The sequence below is a fragment of the Aquarana catesbeiana genome, linkage group LG04 (genome assembly GCF_042186555.1).
Source record: "Aquarana catesbeiana isolate 2022-GZ linkage group LG04, ASM4218655v1, whole genome shotgun sequence".
Taxonomy (NCBI): domain Eukaryota; kingdom Metazoa; phylum Chordata; class Amphibia; order Anura; family Ranidae; genus Aquarana; species Aquarana catesbeiana.
In genome coordinates, this window is record NC_133327.1 from 84619616 (window position 1) to 84638541 (window position 18926).

Consider the following 18926-nt stretch of genomic DNA (forward strand, 5'->3'; position numbering starts at 1 on the left):
TACAGTACGTTACCCATGTTAAACGGAATCTTCAGTACCTGTCATTTCACAATTTTATTTGTATAATCAGAATGCTCTTTGGCTCAGTTTACCTTTGCTGACTCCACGGGTTGACCTACATCCATGCCACTCCTTCATTTCTCTGCTCTGACAACAAAGTCCATCAGAACCAATGGCTGTAGAAGATAAAAAAAAAAAAAAAAAAATTATAAATTAAAAAGCAACTTCCGACAACATATGAAATAAATTGGTTAACTGCAAATTTCTTCCAGGAAACCTGCAGCTGGTCTGAATGTCCACACAATTTTGTGTTTTAATGTACCAGTCATGAACGACACATGGGAGTTGCTTTAGTTTTAAAACCTGTAGGTTCTTGAGATTCAATATTTTGTTTTCCACTGTTACAGATAAAAATGCATGTCACATGATAGGACTTCAATGGCTGCATGCTTAATCTGATTCAAATAACCTTCTCCAAAAAAGTAGAAAGCAACTATACATACAGGTCTGCCGGGTAATACATTGCTTTAAAATCGTTGTGAAGCATGGAATTTTTATTTTTTTAGTAAAATAACAAACATGTTGTACTTGCCTACTCTGTTAAATGGTTTTGCAAAGAGCAACCCCTTATCATCCTCCTCTGTGGTGCCGCCCCGGTGCTCCAGGCTCCTGCTCTTCTCTGTATGACCCCATAGCAAGTCGCTTGCTATGGAGGCACACCTGCGAGCTCGCTCCTGAGCTGCACTGCCGATTGTGTCCAGACACACACACATAGCGTGGCTTGGCCCCACCCTCCACATAGCATTTGATAGACAGCAGCAGGAGCCAATGGCTCCTCCTGCTCCCCGAGTCCTTGTGAGAAGAGGAGGAGAGGGGAGAGAAGACTACAGCTGAGCACAGCATTGGGTTGCCAACAGGCTCAGGAAAGCGTTTAGAGAGGTGGGGAGGTAAACCACTTTAATCCTTTCTCCTTTTGGATGTGGGCATTTTCCAATGAGATTGGCCTGAAAAAGCTCTTCTGTGTGCCATAACCCAGTGGAGTTAATTCTCACCAAAACACTGGAATCAGAGGATGGGGGTTACAGCACAGTGGCTTTTAAAACCAAGCATGCAATAGGAGCTACCATATTTTTATCATAACTGGTGCCCTTTCCCTTCGATAAAATGCCTACTGCAAGACTAAACAGACCTTTAGGAGGCTATCCGGGAGGGACTGCAGACTGCAAATGTAATCTGTGCAGCTTCTCCACCTCACATATATTGCAGTGAGAACTCTTGTGATGGGGTAAAGCAGGGGTTTCCAAACTTTCTAAGGGACGGTTTACTGTCCTTCAGACTTTAGGGGGGCCTGACTGTGCCCAGAGGGAATAAATAATGCCCGATATTTGGTATTAGGGGGAGGAATAGTTGGTGTCAGTGGGAGGAAAAGTGTCCCATTTTTTGTTGCCAGTGGAATAGAGTCCCATGGTAGGAATTATGCCCTATAATGGTGTCAGTGGCAGGAATAATGCCTCAAGGGGCGGATAAAGGCAAGCAAAGGGCCACAGTTTGGAGACCACTGGTGTAAAGCGACACCATGAATAGTTTCTTTTTGCATGAATAATCCCTTAACCAGAATCATTACACTACACAGAAACAGTATCAAGCAGTAGCATGTTTTATAGTGTTTCCCTTCACCTGACCATGCTCAACATGCAGAATCCCAATGACTGAAATTGTGCCTGTTCGCATTTCAATGCGTTTTTGTGTAATTAGGGGTTTCTGGCCACGTAGACTTTAATGGGAGTACCTGTAAAATACAAACATGCACTTTTTTGCCTGAAGCACCCCTCTCTTCACATAGCCCAAGAAAAAAAACCCCTGAAGCTTGATACACATGCAAGAGAGCTTGCACAAAGCTTCTAACACAAAAAGAAAAAACAATTTAACATCACCAGTAATATGGTGTGAGTGCAGGCTTAATAAATGGCTCTTAGGCTATGGATTGTGTAGTCCCAGGACAACAATCCACCAACAAGCAGTGCGATGGGGGGGCTGCCCTAGTGTATTCATATGTTGTGATGTTAGGGTAACCAATCTTTGTGCTTCTCACTGCAATGCAGGTAGATCATAACGCCCCGGTTGGCAGAACGTTGCACATGACATCACAGCACCCTGCCTCACGACTCCGCTCAAGCCCTCAGTCCTGATGCAAGTAGCAGGCTGGTTCTAGGGAGGATTTCTGCAAATATCAGAGTGCCTTGATTGTTGGATTTCAGTCTAAAGGAGCGAGTACTCACACACAGGCTGTGTTTGTCTGAAGACCACCCTAGGTAACACCGACAGTTGATGCTGAGCCTCCACGATTGAGAGAATTGAAATCCAATGAAGGGAAGGGGCGGGCCAGGGGCAGTCAGGCTGGAGAGGAAAAGACTAGGTGCTGCTGGATGTCCTCCAGCCAGGAAATGAGGCAAGGTCTGACTTTGTGCCAACGCTGCACACTGATTGAAGCTCTATTGTGCAATGAAATCAGGGTAACCAATTTCAGTACATAAGAGCCTTCACAACTGTGCAAGACTAAAAGCAATGTTGTAGTTCAGCTTTAAACATTAAAAGCACATTGTACAACTTAAGTTTTATACAATGATATAAGAGATAACTTATAGAAACTGGAGCCAATGTCATTGACCCAATGTAGGCATGTGGCCATATTAGGTCAATGATGTCACAAGGATCTCTGCCTCTGCAGCTGCAAAGTAGGGAATGCATGGGCTACAGCTGATCGGGGGGCAGTGACAGGTTCCTTATTGGTTCAGGATAAACTCAAGTTTGGGCCAAACCCAAGCTCGTCCCCAATTCTAAGCAAATGATAAAATACTTACCAAAGGCAGAGCCTCTGTCATATGGATTCATCTGCCACTTATTCAACACTATAAAAAAAACAAAAACAAAATAAAAGTACAGTTTTTTTTATTATACTACTTACTCCAAATGATTTGAAATACTAAAAATTAGTCAAGAACAGGGTGTTTAATGCACGGGAACTGCAGAAAATACTAGGACTTATGCCAGGTATACACGGTAAGTTTTTTTTTTTAGTGGTCCCATTGTATAAAATGACATCTCTCCCGAGGTTGCCCTAAAGGTCATAAGGTCTGGGACATTTGGATTGAATCTCCCTCCATTAATAATGCTAGAGACAGTACTGTGCTTGGCTAGGTGGATGGTGTGTAAGTTCTATGTTCCTTGAGAAGGAGGGGCTTTGCAGGTGTTGACCTGGTATGATCCACCCCGGGCACCCCCTCTACCATTTCTTACCTTCCTGGGACTATATGTGGCTCATACTGCACCTTATTATGTATTGTGTTAAAATCTTTATTTCCTAGCTTGTTTTGCTGAAAAATGATATGTGCCTACTCACAATGATTGTGCCTACCTTGGTCATGTGATGCTGCTACCCTAGGTGATCAAGAGGTACCGGAGCTGTGACTACAGTTAGGATTGCTTTGTTAGTTTATGTTTTCTTTTGAGCCAGGGAATGCCAAAAGGCTGTTTGGTAAAGTACTTTTCTGGACCTAATAAAAATAAGTTGGGGGGTGGTGCAAGGAACCTGCATAAAATATATTTGCCAGGAGCCACAGCTGCGGCATACACTTTCTATGTAGAGCAGGTTCTGTACACTCTTGCACAATAAGTAGTCCTCCTTGCAGCTTCTTTCTTAACCTCTTGGAGCAGAGCGCATGCAAATATGCTGAGCCGCACATTTGCATGCAATAGCGCCAACAGAGCCGTGCCGAGAGCACGCCCTGCACAGTGACTGACGGATCACAGAAAGCACTCGATTACTGCTTGCAATCGGGCGGTTTCAGACCATGTGACTGCCGTGACAGCCAATCATTACAATTCAAAACCACCTGTGCCAAAGGGTTAAAGAGGCCAATTAAAAGTCAGCAGATACAAGCACCATGAATGAATCAGCTGCTGGGGAAAGGAGGGAGCCGAACTACCAGCTCACCTCCCCGCGGCAAACTGAGGCGGAAGTGGGAGCAGGTACCTGTCAAAACTATGTCCCCAAACCCCCCCCCCAAAAAAGATGCCAAATGGGGCAGCGGGGGGGGGGAGCGGACAAGCAGAGCTCTGCTTTATAATGGAATTAAACCCTCCTATAGCTTTCATCCAAGCAAGCCAGCACCTTGACCCCTGTTTGATTTGCAACTGCCATGGTGCTGCACATGTGATCATTTATGACACCAGCCATTCTATAGTTAGACAGTTTGGGTCAGAGAACACAAACCAATGCGACAGTTCACGTGCTGTGAAAGAAACAGTTTTTTGAACCTGGTAAATCAATAGGTTCAGTTCCGCTTTAACCTCTTTAGCAATTTAAGGCAGAAAATGAAAATACAGATTCTTTGATAAACAGAGTTTTAACTAATCCTCTTTAATTTGCTTAATCTGGAACCTACTGCTAAAATATCAGATGAACTACTGTTAAATCATATGGAATTACCTGAGCTGCCAGTCTTAACAGCGGCCTTTCCTTTCTTGCCTTCTTGATGATCTTTCAAGGTTTCATACACAATCTGAATAACAGGGATACTAAAAGCCTAAATCACAAAAAAAAAAAAAAAAAAAAAAAGGATTAAAAACAGAAATTGACTTAAAATAAAAACAAACAAAAAAAATACATATAAAAATTCACAAATTACAATCTTACAGAAAAAAATTAAAAAATACCTCTTGGGTGGAGTGAGGCAGATCTAAACCTAACTTAAACAGTTTTTTCTGCAATCTGGGCCCAGTAAGGAGATCGCTTCCTGTCCAGGGTAGTCATCATATACAGCTGACCACCCTGTTGTCATTGTATTCAACGTTCTTCATACACTATTTTTAGCATGCAGGGGAGAAAATGTAATCCAAAATAGAAGGTCTGCAACACCATATAGTGCTCTTAAAATCCTCATTTATTGACTACTCCACAGTAAACACATTCTATAAACAAAGACATTGACATGTTTCAGCCTTAAATCGGCCTTCGTCATAACCTGTTATGAATAAAGCAGATTAAAAGAGAAGTATGGGTTTCCTTTTTTTTTGTGCTTACATCTATTCTATGTGAGCTGCTGATATCTATAAATCCTTCCAGGACTCTCAGAAGTGCCCCCATTCTGTTAAAAATTGAGCTAAATACCTGTGGGAGGGGCTACAGACTTTCACACAGTGTAATACCGACAATGGTCTGGCTCTAGAGTCTGGATCCACCCACTTTCCTGTTATTTTGCTTGATTGATGTCCTCTCTCTGCTCATTCCCGAGACTTAGCGTAGCTACTCCCACCTCCCTTCTCTCTCTCTCTCCTCCCTCCCCTCTCCCTTCTCCCCCGCAGCATGTTTCAATGGTCAGAAGAGTCAGCAGAGATAAGAGAACTTCAGTCAGTGACTAAGGTAAGAGAAGTCACTGATAGTAATATGTAGAGGACATTTACATACACAGCACTATCTACCAGAGTGAAAACAATATATGTTTGTAAAGCAGAATACACATCTGGATGTGACAGCACACAAGCATTCCATGCATTACTGGTATAGTAAAATTAAATAAAATCAGAGCTATTATTGTGAATTAATCGTTTTATTGACTGTTTTTTTTTATATGAGACAATGAAACCTTCCATTCACATCTACTTGTATTTTCATACTGAAGCACAGAGCTTGTCAGACATGGACAGAGCACAGAGCTTTGCTCCCCCATAATTGATGTATTACCTAGTACCCCTATAGCAATAATGTTCCCTTCATTGTAAAAAGAGTATTACAGGATCACATGCCGTACAGTGCCATTCGATGCCGTACGGGGATGGGGATGGAGATTATGGGACTGTATAGGTGTACAGTGACCGAGGGATGATTTGTATGCACAATAAAGGAGACTCTGGGGACATATCGGGGTCACTTTAGATGTAGGGGTGTTGTCAGTCTCCCTCTAGTATGTACTGTACACAGGTATGCTCTCTACACATAACGTTATGTACATTTCAGAGAATAGACACAGGGAACAGGTCACTATGCTCCTCACCATGTCTCCTCTTCTGATATAACACAGTGCTATGTGTAGAGAACTTACCTGTGTTTATTTCTGGACATGAGAAGTGACTCTCCCCCTCCCCTGGAGACACTGACACAGACTTTGAATGAGTGAGGGGGGGGGATTCGTAGAACACAGGAACATCAAAGCCCAAGGGGGAGGTGTTGGAGTCTGTCAGAGGAGAGCTTCCAGATAACAGCCAGAGAAAGGTGAGGAGATTTCACTTGTATTACACTGTCTCTGCTTCTGGGTTTTAGCTGGGGACACGCTGCCATGGAAACAGAGGCATGTGAAGAACGTGCTTGTTCTAGATAGCAGCCTGGGGGTGTACCTCTTCACTAAACACACCCACATGTCCTCCAGAGGGAGGAAGTGAAGGAGAGGCTGGATGGTGGAGATGTCTCCACCCCCTGGAAACTTTTGAACTGAGAAAGCACCGTTAAAGGCTGCTTCTGGGATCTTCAAAAGACTATTCTGCAAAAACTAAAGGGCTGAGGAAAGAAAAAAATGCAATGCAGGTATGAGGGTAGCAAGTACTACATATTTTTGCATTCCCATACTTCTCCTTTAAGGCTGAAAGGTGTCAACATCTTTGTATATAGGATGTGTTTACTGTGGAGTAGTCAATAAATGAACATTTTAAGAGTACTATATGGTGTTGTGGACCTTCTATTTGAATTACAATGCTGCAGTTGTGCGGCTTTGGATCGTGCGCCCGTTTGCTCAAGGTATCTCTATCATTTGCAGCTCTTTATTCTATCTTTTGTATAGGGGAAGAAATGTACTGTAAAACAGAACCAAATACACTTACCCCTGTCTTGCCACTACCAGTCTCAGCAGCCTGTAACAAACAAATTCAAGCCATTAATATCATAGACCCCATTATAAACCAATTCATCTTGAAGATCAATTACATCCCCCAGAGCTCCCATTTACACACAAATGACACAGCCATTACAAAGCCAAATGGTAATTCCATTTTCCAAATGATTCTCCATAACACTGGATAGGTTAGGAATCCTGCAGCGACAGAGGGACACCATTGTAATGCGTTTTTATGGAGGGGACAAGAGCACAAACTACTGCATGAAAGCTTCCCTACTGGAGTCTCCGAGATATGGTATACAAAAAGCAAGTGGGTGACTCAGTGCCCACCAAGTACAACATAACAGCTCTAGACGTAGCTCTTTGAAGCCAAGTTTAAATGCAATATAAACACACAGAATCTAGTGGTATATTCCTTTATAAAAAATAAATAAATCCTGAAATCAAATTTTGCAATATGGATTTCGACCTCCTGTATCCCCCTGTAGAACATCACTCTTTGAGAGGAAAGGGCAGTATACTTGTCCCTCCTACACAGAAAATGCCCACAGAAGGGCAGAGCATCAATGCATTGCTGCTTCCTCAGTAACCAATCACACGCTAGGAAGCAGAGGTAACTAAGCAGTGGCCTTTTTTTCCTATCCACACCAATCAGATGGATGAGCGCCAATGTCATGAATTTAAGGGGAAAAGATAGTTACATAGTTACATAGTAGGTGAGGTTGAAAAAAGACACAAGTCCATCAAGTCCAACCTATGTGTGTGATTATGTGTCAGTATTACATTACATATCCCTGTATGTTGCGGTCATTCAGGTGATTATCTAATAGTTTCTTGAAGCTATCAATGCTCCCCGCTGAGACCACCGCCTGTGGAAGGGAATTCCACATCCTTGCCGCTCTTACAGTAAAGAACCCTCTACGTAGTTTAACCACTTCAATACCAGGCACTTAGACACCTTCCCGCCCAGCCCAATTTTCACCTTTCAGCGCTGTTGCAATTTGAATGACAATTGCGTGGCCATGCTACACTGTACCCAAACAATTTTTTTATCATTTTGTTCCCACAAATAGAGCTTTCTTTTGGTGGTATTTGATCACCTCTGCGGTTTTTATTTTTTGCGCAACAAATAAAAAAAGACCGAAAATTTCGAAAAAAAACAAGTTTTTCTTTGTTTCTGTTAAATTTTTTTGTAAATAAGTACGCTTTCTCCTTCAATAATGGGCACTGATATAGCTGCACTGATACGGCGGCACTGATGGGCACCGATGAGGTGGCACCAATGAGGTGGCACTGATGAGGTGGCACTAACGGCACTGATGATGGGCACTGATAGGCGGCACTGATGGGCACTGATAGGTGGCACTGGTATGCGGCACTGATGGGCACTCATAGGTGGCACCGATGGGCACACATAGGCGGCACTGATGGGCACTCGTAGGTGGCATTGATTGGCATATATGGGTGGCACTGATGGGTACTTATGTGTGGCACTGATGTGTGGCACTGATGGGCACTGATAGGTGGGCACTGATGGGCACAGATGGGCACTGACAGGTGGCACCGATGGGCACTGACAGGTGGCACCGATGGGCAATGACAGGTGGCACTGATATAGCATTGCTGGGCAGATCTGGTCATTGCTGGGCAGATCTTTGGCATAATAGTGCCAATCAGTGCCCATTTGTGGGCACAGATTGGGCACATGTGGATGGCAATGGGGTACATACCTGGCCATCCACGTTGCCCCTTCCCTGGTGGTCCTAGTGGCATCCCTGGTAGTCCAGTGGGGTGATCTGCGGGGGGGCTGCGCTGATAAACAATCAGCGCAGACCCCTCCTGCCAGGAGAGCCGCCGATCAGCTCTCCTCTACTTGCGTCTGTCAGACGCGAGTGAGGAAGAGCCGATCAACGGCTCTTCCTATTGACAGCGTGATCAGCCGTGATTGGACACGGCTGATCACGTGGTAAAGAGCCACCGCCGGAGGCTTTTTACCAAGATCAGTGTAGCGGTGTGTCAGACTGACACACCGCTCCACCGATCGCCGCGATGCGCGCCCCCGGGGGCGCGCTGCGGCATGTTATCCTGCTGGACGTCATATGACGTCCAGTCAGGATAACACAACCACTTCCCGGACGTCAATCCGCTATAGGGCGGGCGGGAAGTGGTTAAGGTTAAACCTCTTTTCTTCTAATTGTAATGAGTGGCCACGAGTCTTATTAAACTCTCTTCTGCGAAAAAGTTTTATCCCTATTGTGGGGTCACCAGTACAGTATTTGTAAATTGAAATCATATCCCCTCTCAAGCGTCTCTTCTCCAGAGAGAATAAGTTCAGTGCTCGCAACCTTTCCTCATAACTAAGATCCTCCAGACCCTTTATTAGCTTTGTTGCCCTTCTTTGTACTTGCTCCATTTCCAGTACATCCCTCCTGAGGACTGATGCCCAGAACTGGACAGCATACTCCAGGTGCGGCCGGACCAGAGTCTTGTAGAGCGGGAGAATTATCGTTTTATCTCTGGAGTTGATCCCCCTTTTAATGCATGCCAATATTCTGTTTGCTTTATTAGCAGCAGCTTGGCATTGCATGCCATTGCTGAGCCTATCATCTACTAGGACCCCCAGGTCCTTTTCCAACCTAGATTCCCCCAGAGGTTCTCCCCCCAGTGTATAGATTGCATTCATATTTTTGCCACCCAAATGCATTATTTTGCATTTTTCTACATTGAACCTCATTTGCCATGTAGTCGCCCACCCCATTAATTTGTTCAGGTCTTTTTGCAAGATTTCCACATCCTGCGGAGAAGTTATTGCCCTGCTTAGCTTAGTATCATCTGCAAATACAGAGATTGAACTGTTTATCCCATCCTCCAGGTCGTTTATGAACAAATTAAATAGGATTGGTCCCAGCACAGAACCCTGGGGAACCCCACTACCCACCCCTGACCATTCTGAGTACTCCCCATTTATCACCACCCTCTGAGCACGCCCTTGTAGCCAGTTTTCAATCCATGTACTCACCCTATGGTCCATGCCAACGCACCTTATTTTGTACAGTAAACGTTTATGGGGAACTGTGTCAAATGCTTTTGCAAAATCCAGATACACCACGTCTACGGGCCTTCCTTTATCTAGATGGCAACTCACCTCCTCATAGAAGGTTAATAGATTGGTTTGGCAAGAACGATTCTTCATGAATCCATGCTGATTACTGCTAATGATATCATTCTTATTACTAAAATCTTGTATATAGTCCCTTATCATCCCCTCCAAGAGTTTACATACTATTGATGTTAGGCTAACTGGTCTGTAATTCCCTGGAATGTTTTTTGGGCCCTTTTTAAATATTGGTGCTACATTGGCTTTTCTCCAATCAGCTGGTACCATTCCAGTCAATAGACTGTCTGTAAAAATTAGGAACAACGGTCTGGCAATCACCTGACTGAGTTCCCTAAGTACCCTCGGATGCAAGCCATCTGGTCCCGGTGATTTATTAATGTTAAGTTTCTCAAGTCTAATTTTAATTCCGTCCTCTGTTAACCATGTAGGTGCTTCCTGTGTTGTGTCATGAGGATAAACACAGCAGTTTTGGTTACTGAAGCCCCCTGATCCACTCGTGAAGACTGAGGAGAAGAATAAATTCAATACCTTTGCCATCTCCCCATCCTTTGTAACCAGATGTCCTTCCTCATTCTTTATGGGGCCAATATGGTCTGTCCTCCCTTTTTTACGGTTTACATACTTAAAGAATTTCTTGGGATTTTTTTTGCTCTCCTCCGCTATGTGTCTTTCATGTTCTATCTTAGCCGTCCTAACTGCACCCTTACATTTCTTATTGCATTCTTTATAAAGTCTGAATGCTGAGGATGATCCCTCAACCTTGTATTTTTTGAAGGCCTTCTCCTTTGCTTTTATATGCATTTTTACATTGGAGTTAAGCCATCCAGGATTTTTGTTCGCTCTTTTAAATTTATTACCCAATGGGATACATTGGCTAATGCCCTTATTTAATATGCTCTTAAAGCAAACCCATCTCTCCTCCGTATTCTTTGTTCCTAATATTTTATCCCAATTTATGCCTTTTAGCAAGGTTTGTAGTTTAGGGAAGTTGGCTCTTTTGAAATTCAGATGTTGATCTGTGCACATGGAAGACACTTAGATCCATGTCAGGAAGGTAGGACTTATGTGAGACAGAGATCATAATTTGTGTAAACTTACTTTACTTACTTAACCACTTCAATATCGGGCCCAGGCCAGCTTTCAGCGCCGTCACACTTTGAATGACAATTGCGCAGTCATGCAACACTGTACCCAAATGACATTTTTATAATTTCTCACACAAATAGCTTTCTTTTGGTGGTATTTAATCCCCACTGGGTTTTTTTATTTTTGCTAAACAAAGACAAACAAGTTTTTCTCCTTTCTGTAAATAATGTTTCTTCATAAATTTAGGTCAAAATGTATTCTGCTACATTTCTTCGCTGAAAATAACCCAAATCAGTGTGTATATTATTTAGTCTGTAAGAAAGTACACAAACTATGGTATATACAACTGAAAATCAATCAATCCTGATGTACTGACGGCCTACCTTATTTCTTGAGGCCGAAAACAGCAGGACAGTACAGATATCCAATAAATAACCCCTTTTTGGAATGTAAACAGTCCAACGTATTTAGTAAGAGGCATGGCGAGTTTTTTTACGTTTTCCCAATTTTTTTTTTTTTTTACATACTTTTACCAGTGCAGCACAGCGTTATCATATAACTGGTGTGGTGATCAGGGACACTGACTGGTGACAGTATGTCTTGTGTTGACCTTACACCATTAAAATTAAAGGATAATGTCACAACAAAAACTTAGCACAATGTTTAGCGACACAGTTTATGTTACTAGTCAGGGGTTCTCAGGGGTACTAAACTTACCATAAGAACATCACCGCCGCCTAGAATCATTGGTATAGACTCCGCCTGAATGTCAGTAGGAAGGCTGTGCAGTAAAACAAAAACCAGGTGTTTTAACAAGAATAGAGCAGCACCATTTTGAATTCAATCTCCTAGGTAAAGAATTCTCATAAAATTATGACTCCCCATGTAGCAGGCATTTAAAAGCAACAATTGTAAAGTTTAACAGACAAAAGAAAAAAAAAAATAACATTTTATGAATTAAAATTTTGCAGAGTATTAACGGATAAAAGACCTTTAATATCCTGGAACAAGTAGTGAGATTATACAACAAAAGTTGCAATAGCGAACATAAAACTTCTCTAATAGAGAGACTGAGTCTATGTATTAAAGCGACCCTGCCACCTTGCCCATGCAGAACAAACTGATATCGTTATCCTCAGATAGCCCGAGGGGTGATGCAGCAAGGGGGTGGGCTATCAAGAGACATCATTTTTACATGAATGGACTAACACTGCCCATTTAAATCAAAAGGAGACAACAAAAGCGTATATTTAATTAAAAATGTTTTGTAAATAAAAATGTATTGTATATTATAAAACTACAATACAATTAACAGTAGGGCATTGAACAGAACTTGCCAGAACAGACATATAAAAGCTACCAATCATTTTTTTTTTTTTTTAAAGGTGCAAATTTGAGTGCAGTCATTCTCCTCCTTACTTCACTACCAAGTAAGCCAGAAACCCTGACCTATATACTTGTTGCAAATTCTTGATATTTTAAAGTGATTATAAAGGCATGATTTTTTTAATGAAAATAACAAACATGTTATACTTAACTGCTCTGTGCTATGGTTTTAAACATGGCAGCCCCAATCCTCCTCTTCTCTGGTCCCCGCCAGCACCCTGGCTCCTTCTCCCTGCCAAATGCCCCCATAGCAAGCGGCTTGCTATGGGGTCACTCGTGCGTGCTTGCTCCTGAGCCGGCCACACAGAGCGTGGCTTCGCACCCCACCCCTCCCCCACTGGCTGTGATTGACAGCAGCAGGAGCCAATGTCTCCGATGCTATGTCTCAGCCAAAGAGAGAGAGAGAGAGAGAGAGTGCTGAGAGATCCTTAGCTCTCATGCACATTGCTGGTTCAAGAGCAGGCTCAGGTAAGTATAGAGGGGGTGCAGGGTCTAGTGAGGAAGCTGCTTGCATACGTTTTTTTACCTTCGTGCATAGAATGCATGAAGGCAAAAAAACTTTCTGCCTTTAGAACCACTTTAAGCCGCAGAGCAAGACTGATGAAGACTTGGCAGCCTTTATTTAAAAAAAAAAAAAAATATGCAGCCATGACCTGCTCTAAGGCCCCTTTCACACTAGGGCAGAGCGGGCGCCAGCAGTAAAACGGTGCTATTTTTAGCGCCGCTTTACCATCGTTTTAGCGGCGCTATTCGGACACTAGCGGGGTGGATTTAACGCTCGCTGGCGGCCGGAAAGGGTTAAAACCGCCCGCAAAGCGCCGCTGCTGGAGACACAGGAGAGGCGCTTTACAGGTGCTATTTTTAGAGCTGTAGCGCCTGCAAAGCTCCCCAGTGTGAAGGGGTTGAATACATTTCTATATGGACAAGGAAGAAGATAGGGATTAAAAAGGGAGAGAGGGTACCGTACAAGATTCCTTGTCATGGATTCTGACAAATATTAAAAGGTAGCTAAGATTATGCAGAGAAATGTTAGTGAACACACAGAACACAGAAGGAGTAGTGCTGAAACCCATTTATCTTACTGGTATAGGAAATGAGGTGCTATTAGGAATGGGTATCTAAATGCGGAGCTGGCATTTACACAGGTTCTTTGGTTTGTAAGTAAATGGATTAAAGTATAACACTGAGAATTAACTGTCCAGGTACAAATGTATTCCAATATAAAAAACGATAAAAAAGACTTTCACAGACCAACACATTTTGGGGGCCACAAAACACCCCCTTCATCAGGGCTTAGATGGGGAAAGATATATGCTGAATAGAATGGAAGATGTGAATCTTACAGTATTTTACCACACAAATACGTCCGTCAGCCATCATATCATCCCTCTTCCCCAAGCCCTGATGAAAGGGGTGTTTTCTGGTCCCCGAAATGCACCGACTCTGTGACTAAGTCTCCTATCCTTATTCATATTGAACTTAGGCTACACCTGGACAATGAATTCTCTGTGTATAGCTTTAATCTCTGTTCCAGTGAGCACATATTCCATTCACTATTAGGCCATTCACTATTTCCAACATTTTCTATACTTGAGGATGTACAACTTACAGCCAGTCCATCTCCTCCACAGCCTGAGCAATCTCCGGCATCACACCCATTTCTGTAAATAGAAGAAGGTTTATTATACACAACATCCAGAACTGATCAGAGTATTCTTGTCAAATAGACCAAAAACTTTGCGTTGAAGTCCTGCCTGCTGCTTTTTTTGATGCAGTTTCTCAGCTGAGGGCAGAAAGTCCATATGAAACCTCCTGCCTCATCGCACCTCCACACACACGGATTGCCCAAAATTCATATACCGGTTTCCAACAGGTAAATGTGACTGTTGCCTGCACTATGATGTTGTGGCACAACGGAATTCTTCCGTAGAGAATCTTCATGAATTTCCCAGATTTTTATGCAATATATAACAGATGAGGTGGCATTGAGTAAATAGATACAAAAACATAAAATTGCGTGCACCTGTGAAACAGCTACAAACTTACAAACAGTACCCAAAATCACCTATAGGCCATACTTTAAATGTGCTATTTAATCTGTGGAATCAAGAAGAAAGGGGGGGGGGGGGGGGGGGAGCTGTATAGCAACCCGGGTGGGACTTTAAATGAGGCGCACATCAAGTGCGCCTCCATCCCTAATGCACAACAATAGTTAAAGGGGGAGTTTGTGGGACTTTGATTGAGGTTCCAGACGTGGTGAAAAAGTATTTGAAGAAAATACATGTTTATTTACTTGAAAGGTATATACATATGGATCATAGGATTGCACATGGGTACAGAATACAGCATGGGTATAAGAAACATATGATCATATCAACTTGGAAACTCATGACAATATGGCAGTGCATATATCTAACATGGTACATCAAGGATGCGACCTAATGTCAACCTACAAATACATGGCAGTAATAGAGATCAATGAGCAATTCCCATGAATTCATATATATGGCACATTGGTGGAAGCGGCATAATACATAAAATAAGCAAAATAATAATGAATGAGGGCATGGTTGTTCAAATCAGGTTGGTTGATGGTGGTGATGTATGTCGGCATCCCAAGATTGTCCGACGCGTTTCGTGTTTATACACTCATCAGGGGCGGATGCTCCCAAGTATCTAAAAGAATTATTAGGGTGTTCACTCTAGTATAGTATCAGTGATAGCAAAACAGAGGTAATAATGTACATCCTATGTACTTACATATGGAGACAAGTAAAGAGAATTTTTTGGATATGAGACCAAAGGCCAACCGTCCGTCCCGGAAGCTGGGGTATTTGGAGCTGCGTTTAGCTGAGGCGTATCCAGCAAAGCTTCCCAAAGAGGGGTGAGACACTCTTACATCATGTGCCATGGTAAACAAAAAGTCAAAAAGAACTCCCGTATGATCTAAGTAGATGGATAAAAATCCATATTAGGTATAGTGATACCGTTGGAAAAATATAGTGGCATGTTACCTGGTACTAGAACTACCTGGATAGCAAAAATGGCCTTTGGTCTCATATCCAACAAATTCTCTTTACTTACTAGTCTCCATATGTAAGTACATAGGATGTACATTATTACCTCAGTTTTGCTATCACTGATACTATATTAGAGTGAACACCCTAATAATTCTTTTAGATACTTGGGAGCATCCTCCCCTAAAGAGTGTATAAACACGAAACGCGTCGGGCAATCTTGGGATGCCGACATACATCACCACCATCAACCAACCTGATTTGAACAACCATGCCCTCATTCATTATTATTTTGCTTATTTTATGTATTATGCCGCTTCCACCAATGTGCCATATATATGGATTCATGGGAATTGCTCATTGATCTCTATTACTGCCATGTATTTGTAGGTTGACATTAGGTCGCATCCTTGATGTACCATGTTAGATATATGCACTGCCATATTGTCATGATACTGAATGTTTTGCATTATATATGCTAGTAAATCATTTTTGTATAGGTAAACGCCTTAGGGTGTGTTTATTTTTCCTTTTTTTGTAGGGTTGCACCAATACCAGCATCAGTACCAATGCCGAGTATTTGCACAAGTATTGGTACTCGCGCAAATGCACCGATACCTGAAACTGATACTTTCAGGCTCAGTTCTTTGAGCTGTCAGTGGGTCTCCCCTGTTGACTGCTGAAGTGTTAACGAAGTCTGGTAATTGGAGTGGTCAAAAAAAAAAGCAGCGGCAATGTTTATTAACAACATTGCTCAGCCGCCGAAACACTAAGATAAAAAGAAACATTGCTTCTTTTTTAATCTGTTTCTTCATCTGCAGATCAAAGGGACGAACAAATGTTCCTCTGTTTAACCCCTTATTAACCCTTAATTTACTCTAATCAGCCTTAATTAACAACCTATTCTCCTCCATTTAATGATTATCCTGCTTTTTTTTTTTTTTTTTCGCGTCTATTTTATAAATGATAAACAATTAAAACGTTTTTTGTTTGCTTTGTTAGTGAATATTTTTTCACACATATATATTAACATATATTTACACATTGAAAAAGTGCAAAATTAAAAAAAAAAAATAAATTTAATTTGTAAATAAACTTTATAATGCTTTGTACCATTGCTGACAGCTGAAGTGAAAATAAAACAGTTGCGGTAGGTATCGGTAATTGGTATCGGCGAGTTAAAATAAAAAAGTACCGGTACTCGTAAAAAATAAAAATTTTAAAATTTTAAAAAAAGGTATCGGTGCATCCCTATTTTTTTGTTTTCATTTTTTCTGATACGGTCTTCCGCCCATGCTGCAGCACCCTGCTAACCACGTGATGGAAAAGAAAATGCGATTCATCAGATCAGGCCACCTTCTTCCATTGCTCCGTGGTCCAGTTCTGATGCTCATGTGCCCATTGTAGGCACTTTTGACTGGACACGGATCGGCATGGGCATCCTGACTGGTCTGCAGCCCCATACTAAGGATGAACTCCGGCGTGTTCGCACAGCCCACATGCAGAGCCCGCCAGGAAGTCGGCACTGCACAGCGCTAATCACAAGCAGTGAGACATTTCCCAATGTGCAGCTGCAGAGATCGGGAAATGTCTCACTGCCTGCGATTAGGGCCCTCTCACACTGGGGCGGTTTGCAGGTGCTATTGCGCTAATAATAGCACCTGCAAAATGACCCGAAAGTGCCGCTGCTTTGATTCCAGTGTGAAAGCCCTGAGGGCTTTCACACTGGAGCGGTGCGCTAGCAGGAAGGGAAAAAAAGTCCTGCTAGCAGCATCTTTGGAGCGGTGAAGGAGTGGAGTGTATACCGCTCTTTCACCGCTCCTGCCCATTGAAATCAATGGGACAGTGCGGCTATACCGCCTCTCCAGAGGCGCTTTGCGGTGGTTTTTAACCCTTTCTCAGCCGCTAGCGGGGGGTAAAACCCCCTGCTAGAGGCCGAATACCGACGGTAAAGCGCCGATTTACCACCGCCGCCCCCGCCCCAGTGTGAAAGGGCCCTTAGCGCAGTGCAGACTTCCTGGCGGGCTCTGCGTGTAGGCTGTGCGAACACGCCAGAGCTCATCCTTACCCCATACACAATAAACTGCGATGCACTGTGTGTTCTGACACTTATCAGAACCAGCAATAACTTTTTCAGCAACTTGAGCCAAAGTAGCTCATCTATTTGATCGGAATACACGGGCCAGCCTTCACTCTTCTAGTGCAGTGGTCATCAACCCTGTCCTCGGGGCCCACTAACAGGCCAGGTTTGCAAGATAACTAAAAAACATGACTGGTGATATCATTTGCTGCTCAGGGATTGCAGTATTCTAGTCTGCATCTCCACAAGGTAATACATAAAACCTGGCCTGTCATTGGCCCCCCGAGGACAGGGATGATGACCACTGACCTAGTGCATCAATGAGCCTTGGCCAACCATAACCCGGTCAACAGTTCTCCTTCCTTGCTCCATCATTGGTCAGTCCTGGCCACCGCAGACAGGAACATCCCACAATAGCTGCAGTTTTGGAGTTGCTCTGACCCAGGCATCTAATCATCACAATTTGGCCCTTGTCAAAGTCACTCAAATCCTTGCTCGTGCTCATTTTTTCTACTTTAATTACATGACATCATCATTTTCACTTACTGCCTAATATATCCCACCCACTTTCAGATGCCATTGTAAGGAGATAACCAATGTTATTCATTGACCCAGTCAGTGGTCATAATGCTATGGCTGATCAGTGTATATATGTGTGTATATATATATATATATATATATATATATATATATATATATATATATATATATATATATATATATGAATGCAATGAATTGTATATGATATATAAGAGAGAAAAGATTTGGATCTAACAGCCCACATAATTATAATCCTCATCCATGAAGTGACACATGTCAGATCTGGCCATGGCACTATAGCAGGCCTTGCACTGTGTGTCACTCTTGTTGTCAGGGCATGCTGGAGCTTGTAGTTAACCAGCAGGTGCACAACTACATTCACTAATGCATACAACACGTATTTATATCTCGGTCACTATACAACCCTCACCTCCAAACGCCGCCATGTCTACCGGCTGCCAGCACACACAGAACACGGGAGGAAATGACTGCAAGTACCGGAAACCCGCTGCCAGACGTGGAATGAGACATTGTCACGCTGTCTCCAATCCCCCGCCATTTTACATGAGCCGCATTCCGTAGAAACCTATATGATTTGTTCTCCAGGAAAATGGCCGACGTATTAAAATTTACAGGACACAAAAGCATACACGACTAACAATGCCCTAGGGTTCCATATGGCATTTTCTCTGTGCACGGATTACATGTTCTCCTGCTCTGCTCTGTGTCCCTTCACTTATAGGAATCTATTATGTGAAATAAATGCCAGGCCTCTACATTCATCTCATGGTTTTCTGAACAATAAAGTACCT

The 18926-nt window shown here is 42.8% G+C and overlaps 1 protein-coding gene across 1 annotated transcript in view; it reads right to left on the reverse strand.

Annotated features, from left to right (window-relative positions):
- DDX1 (DEAD-box helicase 1) overlaps window positions 1–18664 on the reverse strand; it is a 70151-nt gene extending 51487 nt beyond the window's left edge. The window contains exons 1-7 of the mRNA XM_073625352.1: window positions 18545–18664; window positions 14087–14138; window positions 11809–11872; window positions 6874–6903; window positions 4490–4586; window positions 2862–2909; window positions 93–176 (exon numbers count right to left, since the gene is read on the reverse strand). Coding sequence (XP_073481453.1) covers window positions 93–176; window positions 2862–2909; window positions 4490–4586; window positions 6874–6903; window positions 11809–11872; window positions 14087–14138; window positions 18545–18560 — 391 coding nt within the window. The 5' untranslated portion in view covers window positions 18561–18664. The remainder of the gene's footprint in view (window positions 1–92; window positions 177–2861; window positions 2910–4489; window positions 4587–6873; window positions 6904–11808; window positions 11873–14086; window positions 14139–18544) is intronic.
- Between the last annotated feature and the right edge of the window lie 262 nt (window positions 18665–18926).